Source organism: Sarcophilus harrisii, chromosome 1 (genome assembly GCF_902635505.1).
Source record: "Sarcophilus harrisii chromosome 1, mSarHar1.11, whole genome shotgun sequence".
Lineage (NCBI taxonomy): Eukaryota > Metazoa > Chordata > Mammalia > Dasyuromorphia > Dasyuridae > Sarcophilus > Sarcophilus harrisii.
This window is the reverse complement of record NC_045426.1, coordinates 476,594,102-476,609,238: the sequence shown is the minus strand read 5'-3', so window position 1 is coordinate 476,609,238 and position 15,137 is coordinate 476,594,102. Positions and strand designations below refer to the sequence as shown.

The window sequence follows — 15,137 nt, the reverse complement described above, 5'->3', positions numbered from 1 at the left end:
TATTCACATACAGGTGGGACTAATGGTTTCTGGATTCCCATCAAACTCTACTTGTGACCCCAAATAAATCAATTAACCTCTGCCTGCCTCAGTTTCCTTATTGATAAAATAAGGATAATAATAGCACAATCTCCCAGGGGTGTGCGGGTCAAATGCAATATTTGTAAAGGGCAAACTTTGCAATGGTAAATAAGTGATATTATTATTGTTTTAATGAGTAAATTTCATATTAAGTTTAAATAAAACAACAGATGAGCTTGAATTCAAATCATAAACATAAAAAATAGATGTAAAGAGTCCAAATGACTGAGAAGTTTCAAAATATAGTTTTGAATGCTCAAAAGAATTCAAACTGGATTATTTGTCTGATTAATATATAATTACCTGAGGCAGTATAATCCCAGTCATAAAAGCATAATACAAAATAATTGATTAAAAGCAATAAAAATCCAGAAAAGGTAAGCAAGTTAGGTGCAATCCACAGTGGCACTATCTGAAAAATACAAAAAGGACAAAAGAAAATCATGTTTAAAATTTGTAAGAATCGAAAAGTAAGAGTGAGTTAGATATTAAATTAGTAATTCAGGTACCACCTACCAAAAAGGAATAAACTGAGACACGTATTACTTGGGTACATTATACTATCATAGCACTGCATAAAATGGTAAAGATTTAGTAATACCAATGAATTAATCACTTGATTATAGTGACTGTCAAACAGAATTATAATCAATATTCAATAAAATTCCTTACTGATGCAAATTCAATTACAAAAAACAGATGCTTTTTTTTAAACAAAAAATTCCCAAGTCCCATCTACTAGCCCAATTATGTTTAATTCAGCAAAATTCCAAAACAAAAAAATTTAAAACAGTTCCTTCTGTTCACTACACAGAATTTTAATTTTAAGACTAATTTAAAATATACTCACTATCATAAGCTTTCTGAAGAGGGAAAAATAACATCATAATGAAACTGTGTAAATACCTTTCAGGACTCAAGCTCTACTACTTTCTAAAAAATTACAGTGTTTTTTCTTCTAATTCATATTTCTTATTCATAAAGCAATCTGTAAAATGAGGGGATTAGACTGGACATTGTCTAATGTTCTTTTTAGCTCTCAACTAAGAATGCTATAAAAAGTATTCTAGTAAATGTTTAACAACTATCTCTTCGGGAGGGAGGAATATATAGAATATATTTAAGTTTAATCTGCATTATTAACATTTTCCCAACACTTTCTGATGTCTAGACAATGACTAAACCAATAAATTAGTGTATAGTTTTGTATATGTATAAATTTTCACTCTGAAAATTTAACTTAGAACTAGAACTACCTGGCCCCATCACCCCACTGCCTACTTTGTATTACATACAACTACAATATTTTTGTATTATAATTAAATTTCGCTGGAAAATCAGACTTACTGCCAACATTTTGGAGGTGAGCAGCTACTACTCATTATCAAGAGACAGCTGATAAAGTATGAGAGGAATTGATTTTTAAAAGAAAAATGGAAGCAAGCTATTGTCCTCTGTTTTTCAAAAGAACAGAAAGCAGCAATTCAAGAAATATTGAAGTACCTACAATGTGCCAGGAGGGATATAAGGAGTCAACCTGGGGATTTCCCAAAGTATAGCTGCAATTTAAAATGATGAGTCACAGGAAGTGGCAGTTATTTTCCAAGGATGACACAAGAGAATCACATTTTTATGTGATTATATGGTAGCAGCTACCCACCCACAATAAACTGCATTGGGCCCCACAATCAACCTTCTAGATACTCGATTTAGTGAATAGTTCTAGAAATGGTAGTTATAACATGCAACCTTCCTAGAACTTCATCTTTCTAGTAGTAATTATACTACATGTCTTCTAGTTTAAGTAAGGGGACTTTAATTAAAGAAACATTTGATATATTGTATTTTATGGACAAAAATAAAAATGTTGACAATTCATATGCAGCCACAATAATGAGGCTGTGTAGTAATGATTGCATTTATTAATTTATAGATGCTATATTTATTTTTTTAAATGAAGTCATCTTCTTGTAACATTTTATATGCAGATATTGTCATTGAGATTATAATGTTGCTGAGGACAGGGATTTGATGTCATTTTTTAAAAAATCTTCTTTTCTGATCCCGATTATCTACCTAGTATGTAGTACAGACTGTAGTATATATAGTAAGTACCCAATAAATATTTGATGAATGAATGACCACCTCAGAATTAAGCTTTAGAAGCAGTTCTAATTATTAATAACTTTTTAAAAGAACCACAATATAGGAGACGGCATCCTCCCTCTATATCTTTTATAAACCAAAGAAATTTACTATTTCCCTTTGCCAAAGGGGGAAAAAAAATCCCTTGTTTAAAAAAGAATCAAAGAATAAAGACAATATAAATACATATACAAAAATCAGTTGTTACAATTTTAAATGTCTCCTGAATATAAGAACTGAATCTTACAGAAGTCAACAAGTTGAGTAACTGGTGGGAAAGTGTAGCAAATTCAATGAAACATATTTTAACATATTTCAAAGATGCTATCTATCCTGTGCCCACTGATACTTGTGATTATAATCAATTAAACCTTTAAAATATTTGTTTTCCTGTTTTGAGCGGGGAAGGAATTAAGTTTGTTCTATTAGCTATTTATTTCCAAATTAATTTCTCTTTCTTTGGTCTCATCAATACATCAGAAAAAAAATAAGAAAATAAAGCTTAAAATATGTCATCATGCTTACCTTAACTATTCTGTTCCAGAGATGCTGCATAATATACACTGATAAAGGATTTGTATCTACAGCACTATACTGTGAAAAAAAAAGGGAAGAAACGTCAAAATTAGTGCCACATGAAAGTGAAATGATGAATATTTTAATATTTCAGTTCAATTCACCAAAATCTAAATGCCTGTTAAATGCTTAATACAGGTTATAACAAAGACAAAACTCTAAATAGTCTCTGTCTTCAAGGAGGAGAATATATACAACTTGTATACAGATAAGTAAATATAAAGTGATTTCATGAGGAAGAAAGCTAATAATTGGGAAGATCAAGAGAGTAGCTACTTAAATCCACTTATAAAAAAAAAAATTCCCAGTTACATACATGAAAAAATATTTTGCTCAATTATTTTGTGATGGTTTAAAAAAGATGCTAAAAGAATTTACTATATAAGTGGGATAGGTAGAAGGGAATTTGTCAATTGATTTTCTCCCAGCCTAATAGATAGAATCAAGATATATAAGGGGTGACTGACTCACATAAGAGTTAAGGTTTTAAAGAAGCATCTATAATTCCTTACCCCTTTAATAGGTATGAAGATATCCTTTAGCCAAACTTGATATAATTAGAGACCAGCTAGCTATTGACTGATCAAGTGTTTGGTGGTCTTTCAAAAAGCAAGACTTATTCTCTGGCATTGAGGCAAGAGATAGTTCTGAGGAGGATGCCCTCTGGTAGCAGAGAAGAGAGTAAAAAACAGAAAAAGAACTGTGCTAGATGGCACAGTGAATAGAGTGCCAGCTCTAGAGTCAGGAAGATCTAAATTCAAGCCTGGCTTCAGATACTTACTAGCTCTATGACCCTGGGTAAATCACTTAACTTCAGGGATTTGCCTCAGTTTCCTCAATTGTAAAATGAGCTGGAAATGAAAATGGCAAACTATTCCAGAATCTCTGCCAAGAAAACTACAAATTGAGTCACCAAGACATGACAACAATCACTAGCTCTTGAGAGGGAATGATTTTGCCTTACTTCTTGGCTAAAAAACATCTTAGGACAGAGAATATAGGAGGGAAAGGAGGAGAATTTCTCTTGTAGTACTGTTCACCTTGTAGGAGATATTACACCTGGCAAAGAATAGCCCTGGTCTGTGAAGGCACAATACCAGAGCTTCATGAGATGAAAGATAGTTCCAGCCATTGGAAAGCTCAGAACCCAGAAGGAGTAGCATGAGAACACCTTGAGAAGAGAAAATCATCTTTGAAGTATTTAAGATGTGAATGTGTTGAGCCACTTGTCCCCCATTCCCTGCAAGGTGTGCACCTCTATACTAATGTATATTGTTGTTTGTCATACTTCTTTTTCTAAAAGGACTTATGACATAATGAAGGTGATGTCTCGATGTGTATATGAATTAGAACTTAAGTGAGACAAGGTTGCACAAAGTCATCACTCTGTCTTTCAAAGTCATCAAAGACCAGTAGCAAGAAAAAATGTCAAGAGGACAGCAATGACCCAGGATGCAGTGGATAACATGGCGTCTTTCATTTCTGACAAAGCTTTAAGCACTCCACAGCACCTGCTTCAGTTGCCTTCATGACTGTTGAAACCAATTGTTCTTCACTCATTGCTGTGAGGCTATACTTCATATTCCCTCAACTCACCCATTAGTTTGCTCATTAGTTTCAATCTGGTTTAGCCCACCTATTAAGATGGCTTTACCAGGTTATATAAAGGTACATCTGCTGTCCCCACTGATGCTGTGTGAATCTATAGGAAAGTGCCCAGGTTGAGAATTGGGGAAAATGTTTTGTAGTTATTCTTCTTCTTCTTTAATTACAAACTTACTCTTTTATCTGACTATAACCTCTTATCATTTCATTTTACCTTCTTCTTTAACTCTCTTACACATTAATCACTCTCAATAGGACCTCAAATTCCTCCATTCTTGAGTACTTTTTCTCCCCAGACCATTAACCTTGCTTGGACTTAACCGTCCTCCCTTTCCAGTATCAACCCTATAGTTAGCCATTTTAACTCTACACTATCCTCTGTTCTGGAATCCCTTTGCTCCTTTGTCCTATTACTGCTTATCTTAGCGCTGGATTACTCCCACCATCCCCATGGTTTCTAACTAGAACCAGAAGAAGCTTCAAAACTATGTTGATTGGGTAAATTATAAATTTACTTTATCCCATTTAAACAGAACTCTCACTGTAATGAGGCAGCCCTTTTACAGTTGGGTGGTGAGAGAGAAAATCTAGTCCCAGATATTTATTAGCTGTGTAATCTTGGACAAGGCACTTAATCTCTATGTCCCAATTTTCTCATCATTGTCAAGAGGATCTGTAGAGGGCCACAGTTAGTGGGGGAACTCTGGCTGAGGTATAAGATCCTTCAGCCCAGAGGGCACCTGCTAACAATGTCTGGTTTGGTTCCCCATCTCCCCTAAGAGCTCTCGGCCTTCCTGAGAAGTCAGGGGGCTGTGACAATCTGCTCTATAGTTGAAGCAGTGATAGCAAATGCCAGACATCTACATACAATAGCAAGTTGTTTATGTGGTCCTGCATGCACAGTATATAGTTAGTACATGTGCAGTGTTGCTTTGATTATATAAGGGTATTAGGGTATATAACGGGGAAAGAACTTGGAGTAAATGGACTCCATGCTTGATCATCCTCATGGATCCCTGCTTCATCACTCCTCCACTAACACCAAGGACTTGGGCTGATCCCAAAATCCTCCACAGAGATAGTCCAGACTAGCACCCCACCATGGGTGCTCTAGAAAGCATAGTACATTTTGGCACCCCAACTTAGGAGCTCTAGAAAGCTCACAACAAGGATCAAATGAAATAATATTTGTAAAAACACTTAGTACAAATGATGGCACATAGTAGCTACTTAACAAATGTTTGCTATCTGCTCCCTTCCTTTTATTCCTTCCTAACTGATACCCTAGGTCACTCTTCAAAGAAGCTATTCCAAGCTTTCTCCTCTCTCTTCCAGTCTTCCATATTCCCCTTCACCTGAATTGAATTAGCTCAGAAGAAATGTGAGATGCACAAAATTAGAGATGTGACCCCAAATGTTCATAGGGACTACCTATATCCAACCTGTGACAGAACAGATCTAATCAGCCACAGTTAGAGAGACTGTAATTCAGCTCTAACATAGTGATGTCATTTTGGTCCTCTTCAAGAATGAAGGACAATGGACAATATCCAACCAATCAAATTGAGCACATTGCCGCTTACTTCATGAAATTGAAGCTTGGTTAGGATGACAGGAAAAGAAAATGCTAAATGTTGGAGGAGATGTGAGAAAACTGGGACACTGACACATTGTTGGTGGAATTGTGAATACATCCAACCATTCTGGAGAGCAATTTGGAACTATGCTCAAAAACTTATCAAATTGTGCATACCCTTTGATCCAGCAGTGTGTTACTACTGGGCTTATATCCCAAAGAGATCTTAAAGAAGGGAAAGGGACCTGTATGTGCAAGAATATTTGTGGCAGCCCTTTTTGTAGTGGCTAGAACTGGAAACTGAGTGGATGCCCATCAATTGGAGAATGGCTGAATTAGTTATGGTATATGAATGTTATGGAATATTATTGTTTGGTAAGAAATGACCAGCAGGATGATTTCAGAAAGGCCTGGAGAGACTTACATGAACTGATGCTGAGTGAAATGAGCAGGACTAGGAGGTCATTATATACTTCAACAACAATACTATATGATGATCAATTCTGATGGAAGTGACTCTCTTCAATAATGAATAGAATCAGCTACACCCAGCGAAAGAACTCTGGGAAATGAGTGTGAACCACTACATAGAATTCTCAATCCCTCTGTTTTTGTCTGCTTGCATTTTTTCTTTCCTTCACAGGCTAATTGTACATTATTTCAAAGTCTGATTCTTCTTGTGCAACAAAATAACTGCAGGACATGTATACATATATTGTATTTAAATAATACTTTAACATATTTAACATGTATTGGTCTACCTGACATCTGGGGGAGGGAGGGGAAGAAGGGGAAAAGTTGGAACAAGAGGTTTTGCAATTGTCAATGCTGAAAAATTACCCATGCATATATCTTATAAATAAAAAGCTATAATTAAAAAAAAAAAAGAAATTCGAAGCTGTCTCCCATTCTCTTCTTTTCAAAAACTTTTGACATAATCTTCCACTCACTCCTCCTTTCCTCCAGTATCTAACAAATAGATAGCCCTTCTTGCTAAAACAATTTGTCTACATATGCACTTGACCTCAACCAGATTACAACTTAAACAATCCTCCCTCTCTTGAATCTTCAACCATCCCATTTGCTGATTTTTTCCCTACTACTTTCAAACATGTCCACAATTATTATGCTGCACAAGAAAAATCAGATCAAAAAAGAAAAAAAAAATGAGAAAGAAAAAAAAAAACCAAGCAAGCAAACAACAACAAAAAGGTGAAAATACTGTGCTGTGATCCATACTCAGTCCCCACAGTCCTCTCTCTGGGTGCAGATGGCTCTCTTTATCACAAGAACACTGGAACTGGCCTGAATCACCTCATTGTTGAAAATCCATCAGACTTGATCATCACATAATCTTGTTGCTGTGTTGTTGTGTGCTATGCTCTTGGTTCTATTCACTTTACTTAGCATCAATTCAGGGAGGTCTCTTCAGGACTTTCTGAAATCATCCTGCTAATCATTTTTTATACAACAATAATATTCCATTGGATTCATACACCATAACATATTCAGTCATTCCCCAAATGATGGGCATTCATTCAGTTTCCATTTCCCATTAAACGCAAATCCGATCCCTTCATTCCCTTTCTTAATCAACTCCAATGGCTTCCTATGTCTCTAGGCTAAAATATAAACACTGTTTACCTTTTCAACCCCTTCATAACCTGCTCTCAGCATATCTTTCTAGCCTCAATGGACATTGTTCCCTTTCCTGTACAGTGATTTAGCCCAATTGGTCTTCTTGTATTCTTCATATGCAACATTCCATTTTCTAGGCTGCTGCATTTGCAGTGCTTATTTGCTATGTCTGGAGTAAACTCCCTTCTTGTCTTCAACTTATAGAATCTCTCTCTGCCCTGAAGATATAACTCAAGTACTATTTTCTCTATGTAACCTCTGTGATCCCTCAGCCACTGGCTTCCTCCTTCACAAACTACCTTATATTTAACTATTTTGTTTTTCCTTATAGTAACTCTCTGAATGTGTGTGTGTGTATGCATATATGGTTTGGTATATATTCCATATTTATATGGAAATGATTTGTCATTTCCTTCTCCACATCAATTTATGGATGAAGAAATTGAGGCAAACAGGATTAAGTGACTTGCCCAGGGTCACACAACTAGTATGTCTGAGGTCAAATTTGAACTCAGGTCCTCCTGACTTCAGGCCTGAAACTCTATCCATTGAACATCTATCTGCCCAAGTATATAGTAGACATTTGATAAATGTCTATTGATTGGTTGATTGATAACATCTCACTATTATTTTTCTTTGAACTTGAACATGTAAATTGGAAAGGAAGCTTCTAGAGGATCATTACATGGCTTATGTGGATTAAAGATGCACTATTTTGTTGAGTTTTAAAAAATTTTTATAAGATCTTAACCTTACCATTTACTTATTCAATTCTACAGCAGAGACTATCACAGATAGCAGATTCTCTCTTTCTAAAAATGATTCTCTCTCCATCTATGGAGTAGAAATATTCATATATTCCCATTATATCCAATATTCCCAGCTGGGAAATAACCAAGGAGTTCCATCTAGTTGCTGGGCTATTCCTGAAGGAGGACTCAGACTTCTCCTCCTAGAAAGCCCACATCTCCACCAATCATCCATCTTCTTCCTAGTGACGCAAATGAACTCTGTATGAGCTGAGTGAACTCTGTAAAAATCTTGTAAAATCACAAAAACCATGTCCTTTTTAATCTGCAAAAAACTATGGTTTTACATCTTCTCAAGGGAGAGATAAACAATACCATTCAAGGGCAAATCAAACTCTTATTGATCTTTCAGGGAAGTCACAGTCTCAGGAAAGACTTCACATTCAATTGAGAAATCATGGTCTCATCAGCTCAAACTGCCCCTAGCTCCCCCACTCCCCCAAGAGCTGCTCATAAAATAGGTTTTCTTTTACTCATTTCTTTGGAGAAAGTCCAAAGTAGGACCCACCCATTGAGAAGACATTCTCTTCTCAGTGCCAGCTTCCATTTCCTTAATAGGACTTTGCCACTAAAGAAGTCAGTCTCTTAGCAAAATTGGCTTCCTATCCAACAATAAATCTCCATTTTTGCCATTAATATTTTGGGTTCGTGAATTCTTTCATGAAGAACCTGAGCCTCTGACCAAAAGGGGATTTCCACAACTCTCTGACTGTCCCTAACCTCATCACTAGTATGTGTTCTGTTCCTAAAATAGCTAGATTGTGTATTGATATCCAAAAAAAAAAAATAAATCCTATCGCTCCAAACCTCCTCCAGCTAAAACAAGAAGATACCAGGAAATAATAATAGTAGGAAAAAAAATAAAGGTCAGCACAAGGCAGTTAATAGTCACTAGATAAAACTATAATTTTCTTTTATTTTTCAATGTTTTATTTTTCCAATTACATGTAAAGATAGTTTTCAACATTCATTTTTGTAAAACTTTGTGTTCCGCGGTTTTTTCCTTCCCTCTTTAACCTCTTCCCTGCCCAAGACAGTAAGCAATGTAAAATAGATTAAATACATGTAATATTTTTAAGCATATTTCAATATTTGTCATATTGTACCAAAAAAATCAGACCATAAGGGGAAAAACCATGAAAAAAAAGCAAACAAACAAAAAAGGTGAAAATTGTATGCTTTGATCCACATTCAGTCTCCATAATTCTCTCTCTGGACACAGATGGCATTTTCCACCCAAGTGTATTCAAATGGTCTTGAATAATTGCATTGCTAAGAAGAGCCAAGTCCATCACAGTTGATCATCACATAATGTTGTTGTGACTGTGTACAATGTTCTCCTGGTTCTGCTAACTTCATTCATCATCAGTTAATATCTTTCCAGGTTTTTCTGAAATTAACCTGCTCATCATTTCTTATAGAACAATAAGTATCCCATTATATTCATATAGCTTAACGTATTCAATCATTCCCTAACTGAAGGGTATTTACCCAACTTTCAACTCCTTGCCACTTCAAAAAAAAAAAAGCTACTACAAACATTTTTGCATATGTAAGTCCTCTTCCCACTTTTGTGATCTCTTTGGGACACAGACACAATAGTGACTCTGTTGGATCAAAGGGTATGCACAGTAAAAAATAATTTTTCAATTAAAATTGTTTTGTTCCCTTTTAAGCAACCTCATAACCCTCCACTTCCATAACTTAAGCCCTACTGAAGCTCAAAACTCCCAATTCAAGCCTTCCCTTGTAGTAGGCATTACAAATAAATGCCTCAATTAGGATTTTAAATGATGGCTTGAAAATCTGTGCAAATTTTAAGTCTTTGCTGCTGGTTTCTTAGTAACAGATCTCCATTTTAAATAAGTATGTCACTTTCTGAGGAATGACAGAAATTTAAATACTCTTCTCTTTAAAAATGCTTCATTTTTAATGTAATTAATTTTTCTTTCCCAGAGGAGCCAAATTATGCTCCCTTTTTGTATCACACTACCCCCTCAAAAGCAGGCTTCTCAACCTACCTAGATTAGTCAGCCAATTAAACCAGTCTTTATTATGTGCTTATTAGGTACCAAGTACTGTGCTAAGATATTAAGAGTCATAAACCCTATAAAAATACAAATTTAGCTGTTTTGTGTTTTTCTGTTACCAGACAGTCATATCATTTTTGGATGTCAAGAATTCCTTTAGAAGTTTAATCAAGCCTACATACCCTGTCTCAGAATAATGTTTCCATAAGTATAAAAATGCAAAGAATTAACAATGAAACTAATTAGATTGAAATATTTATCAAAAAAATTTAAACTTCACAAACCCTGGATTAGATTAAGAACCCTGTAAATCAGGTAAAATGCCTGTGTAAGACTCATTTCTAATACTATTCATTTCTCTCTCAAAGAGAAACCATTCAAAAGTCTTATCTAGACATTCTTTTGCAGCCTAACTCAGAGACAATATTGAAATGTTACTAAATATGTTTAAATTCTTTATAGTGCAGTTCTGGAATTAGTCTGACAACTCAGTACCAGATTTAATTTTTAACTAATTTTTTAAAATCTTATTATTTTCTCCTCACATCTTTCAATTGAAAAAAAAAAGAAAGAGGAAAAACAAAACACTTGTGACAAATATGAATACTCAAGGAAAACAGATTCACCTATTAGTCATGTCATATATTTGTATATATCATTATGAATATTTGGTCTATCAAATCTTTCTCAAGAGGTAGGTAGAATTCTTCATCATTAATTGTCTGGATTCTTGGTTGATCATTCCATTGATCACAGTTCTTAATTTTTTCAAACTTGTTCATTTTTACAATGTTCTTGTAATTGTATAAATTGTTAGTCTATTCACTTCATTCTGAATCAGTTAATTCAAGTCTTTCCAGTTTTCTCTAAAACCATTTCTTTCATCATTTCTTACCTTACACTCATTTATCATCATTTGTTTATTCTCCACTTAATGGACAGCCTCTTAATTTTCATTTCTTTGCCACTTCAAAAAGAGCTGCTATAAATGTTTTATAGGACATTTTTAAATATTTTATAGGACTTTTCTCTTTTTCTTTGATCTCGCTAGGTATATACGTTTAATCATGATACTGCTGGATCAAAGCATATGTACATTTTAGTAATTTTGGTGGTGTAGTTCTAAATTGCTTTTCAAAATGGCTACAGTACCAGTTATAATTAAATGTGATTTCTAAATTATATCATATTAAAAATAAAATAAATATATCATAAGAGATAATAAGAGGATTTTTAATGTAATTATATAAGCATTTAGGATTTTTACTTTTCTTTTTTAAAGTAATAACTTTTACTTGTGCTCTTTTTTTGGGAAAAAAATATTAGACTCATTTCTTCATAATCCCTGTACATAGATAGATACACTGCTATCATTTATTTCTCATGCCTCCCTTTAATAAAGAAAAACTGAGCAATGCCCTACCAACAAAGGAATCATTTCTGACAATATATCTAGTATTCTTCAACCTATACCTATTGTGAAAGGGTTATTTATGATTCTTCCTTTTTCCTCTGGAACCAAGAGAAATACCAGTAGAGACATTGATATGTAATAGTAAAGATTCCTTTCACAGATGTTTTGAAGCTGATAGCTGCCTAGGTCTCTTCCAATTAAAATTTTTTGATCCTTTGACTTGCTTAGGTCATATGGCAAACCAAGAACTTGAACTCTCTATATAATTTGTACTAAGATTTTGTTTTTTGCTTTTTTTTTTCCAAGACTTTATTAAATAAAATTACATATTACAGAATGACAAATTGTTTTGACTAAAAAAAACTTCCAGATCATCTAGTCCACACTTTATTTTATAGATAAGGAAAATAAGACCCAGAGAAATTAGTAACATTTTACTGAAGAGCCAGATTATATGGAAATTAGAACATCATCTCAATCAATTATAAACAAAAAGTTAATTTTTAAAAAGTTATAAGAAAAGAAAAATGGGAAGAACCTCTTAACACTACGTAAATGTTGGGAAGAAATAAGGAAGACAAGATAAAAGTTTGTTATTTTGTTCTGGTTGAAAAAAGTTCTTTATCTAAAGAGCCTGTGTTAGAATTCAGACTATAAAGGATACTAATATGAATCATAATCATGTGATTATATGGAACATATCAGTCAAAGAACACTATCATGTTTCTTTTTTAATATTTGCATATATAACTGCATACTTACATCTATCTTTATTTAGAGGATACTAATAAACCAGGATTTAGCATTCAATCAAAACTTGATTACATGCTATAAAAATACTTCAATAATTCCAGGATCTGTGATTACATTCATGAAGTTATTCCCTTTTTGACAGAGATCACTGCCCTTCTAATAATTGAGCAAATGGTATTCCAGTGTTATGGCTAAAAATTCATCATCCTGTGACTAACCATGCATTAATATCAATAATTCAACAAATAATTATTAATTACTTCCTATGTACCAGACATTGTGCTAGTGCTTGCATGGGACTGATTGGATGAAATATTTCTCAGTATTGTCACATGATCCCTGATCCCAGAAATTTGGGTCCTTGAGAGGGCATATGTTCTCTGGAGGAATGGACTGAACCTAGAGATACAGGAAGTTGCAGGAAGAGAAGTGACCTGTGGGAATCAGCCAGCATTAGTGACCATTGGTCACTTTTCAGTGACCTTTTTAGTTATATCCTTTTAGTCTATCCAATGAGAAGGCTCAAGTCTTTTGCTTTTAAACCCTGGACAAGGGTTAGTCAGTTAGTTAGTTGGCTAGTTAAGTTCCAAGAGCACACGGTGGGAGTTGGGATGGCTCCCAGTTGTGTCTGGGCTTCTCCCTGCAGGGATTAAATAAATACTTTCTTTTTGTATCTGATGATGTTTCTGATTAGTTCATTGGGAAAGGGGTCTTGCACCCCACCTGTCCCACACAGTTTATGGGGGCTCATCCGGGATCTGTGGCTTCCCAGAGAAATGGCTGGTGGGCCCCTGATTCAAGGTAGGCCCCAGGTTGGGTTTTCCAATCGACCTTGAGTTCAGACTCTCAGCCTCCTTCTCTGTGAAGAATGGGCCTAGGGAGACGAGACACTCAGATACAAATAGAAGTCATGCAAGTCTTTGAAGATCAAATGGCCCGGGTGAGAGAAAGTCAGATAACTTATTCATGAGTAATTCTAGAGGCACTGTCTGTTAATGTGCCCTTGAACTATCCTTGTGAACCCTAGGATCATCAAGCCTTGGGTGATCCAGGTTAAGGGGTGAGGGGCAGATTAAAAGGTTCTGTTAATGGCACCGGACAGGGGCATTCTATGGTTGGCTATGAAAGTAGGCAACTCCTTCTGACCCTAGTCTGCCAAGCCACCCTGGAGTGGTTGGCTGTGCATTTACTGAAGATCATCAGTGAGATTAGATGCTTTGAGAGGGAGCAGTCCAATTCAAATATTCAGAGCAAAAAAGGGGGAAAAAAGTGCACTTGGGTATTTCTGTTGTATGTAGGGAAGGGATGGTCTCTTCCATTTGATTTTTGTCTGTGTGTATCTTTGTGCAGATTGTCTTTGTCATGTTTGTTCTGTGAGCTAGATTTTGTTAGGGGAGAAGAAAAGAGAAGGGTCTGACTTTTCTGAAGGCTCCAACTCTGGCCAAAGTTGGAGCTTAGGAAAAATCCATTGAGAATAACCACGTGGGGACTGAGGGAGAGAAAGAAACTATGCTGTTTAGTGAAATTCATTATTTGAAATATGATAGCAAAAGCAGTTTCATATTATTGGGAATTTAAAGCTGTATTTGATAGGATTTTAAGTTAAAATATAGGTTATTAAAACAAAATGCCATTAGCTTGCCTTGGGAGGTCATATTTGTATCTCCCTACTTAGATGGTATGTTGCTTTCTAGAAATATTGGGTAATTTGTAAACTATGAGTTATGCATTAAAAATTTGTCAACTCTGTTGGGTATATGTATAAATTTTTTAAATTTGACTCAAAATTATTTGCGAATCTTGAAGTTTAAAGTTTAAAAAAGTGATTTAAAGACAAGGGACAAGAAAGATTGATTTGCAAAAGCAATTCATAGTTTAAATAGAGCATCTAGTTAGAAGGTTAGAAAGGTTATTGGTTTGGGAATGTTTAAAGTATGTAGGAGGTTTGAGCAAATAAGCATTGGGAGGAGAGAGACAGAGATGGGACAGGAAGAGATGGTGTGAGAGAAGGAGGGAAAGAGAGGAAAATGGCTTTCCAGAAACAGGCAATAAAAAGGCACAAACCCTTAGTGAATTTGCCATTTGCCATGGGAAAGGAGATACCCCATGAGGTTGGGGCCTGTCTTTAGCTGGCAGATTGGATCCTGGGGGAAATGACACCCTAAAAAGGTTAGCTGTGCGAAATTGGGGTCAGGAAACATGGAATGGAAAAGGGCAACCACGTGGAAAGGATCTTTGTCAGGTGACAATCTAATCCCCCTCTCCCTATTAAGTATGGTGGCTTTTTAACAAACTGCAGCTCCTTGCTGGTTTAAACATTAATTGCTTCTACAGTTTAAAAGAACAAGGAACAGCCTACATTTACATGGTGTTAATAACTGAATGTTTTATTTTTATTTTTCAAGTCTATAGCTGCTCTAAGAGGTTTGTTGGAACTGTAAGTTTTCTGAAAGCAATTTATTTCTACTAAAATATCCCATCTGTCTTCAGCAAATTATTTAATGTTTATT

General features: G+C 35.0%; 1 protein-coding gene across 1 annotated transcript in view; it reads right to left on the bottom strand.

The window, feature by feature from the left end:
* Window positions 1-15,137, bottom strand: part of LOC111719032 (ethanolaminephosphotransferase 1-like) — a 160,898-nt gene that overhangs the window by 75,084 nt on the left and 70,677 nt on the right. Inside the window, exons 2-3 of the mRNA XM_023496028.2 lie at window positions 2,752-2,820; window positions 385-493 (exon numbers count right to left, since the gene is read on the bottom strand). Coding sequence (XP_023351796.1) covers window positions 385-493; window positions 2,752-2,820 — 178 coding nt within the window. The remainder of the gene's footprint in view (window positions 1-384; window positions 494-2,751; window positions 2,821-15,137) is intronic.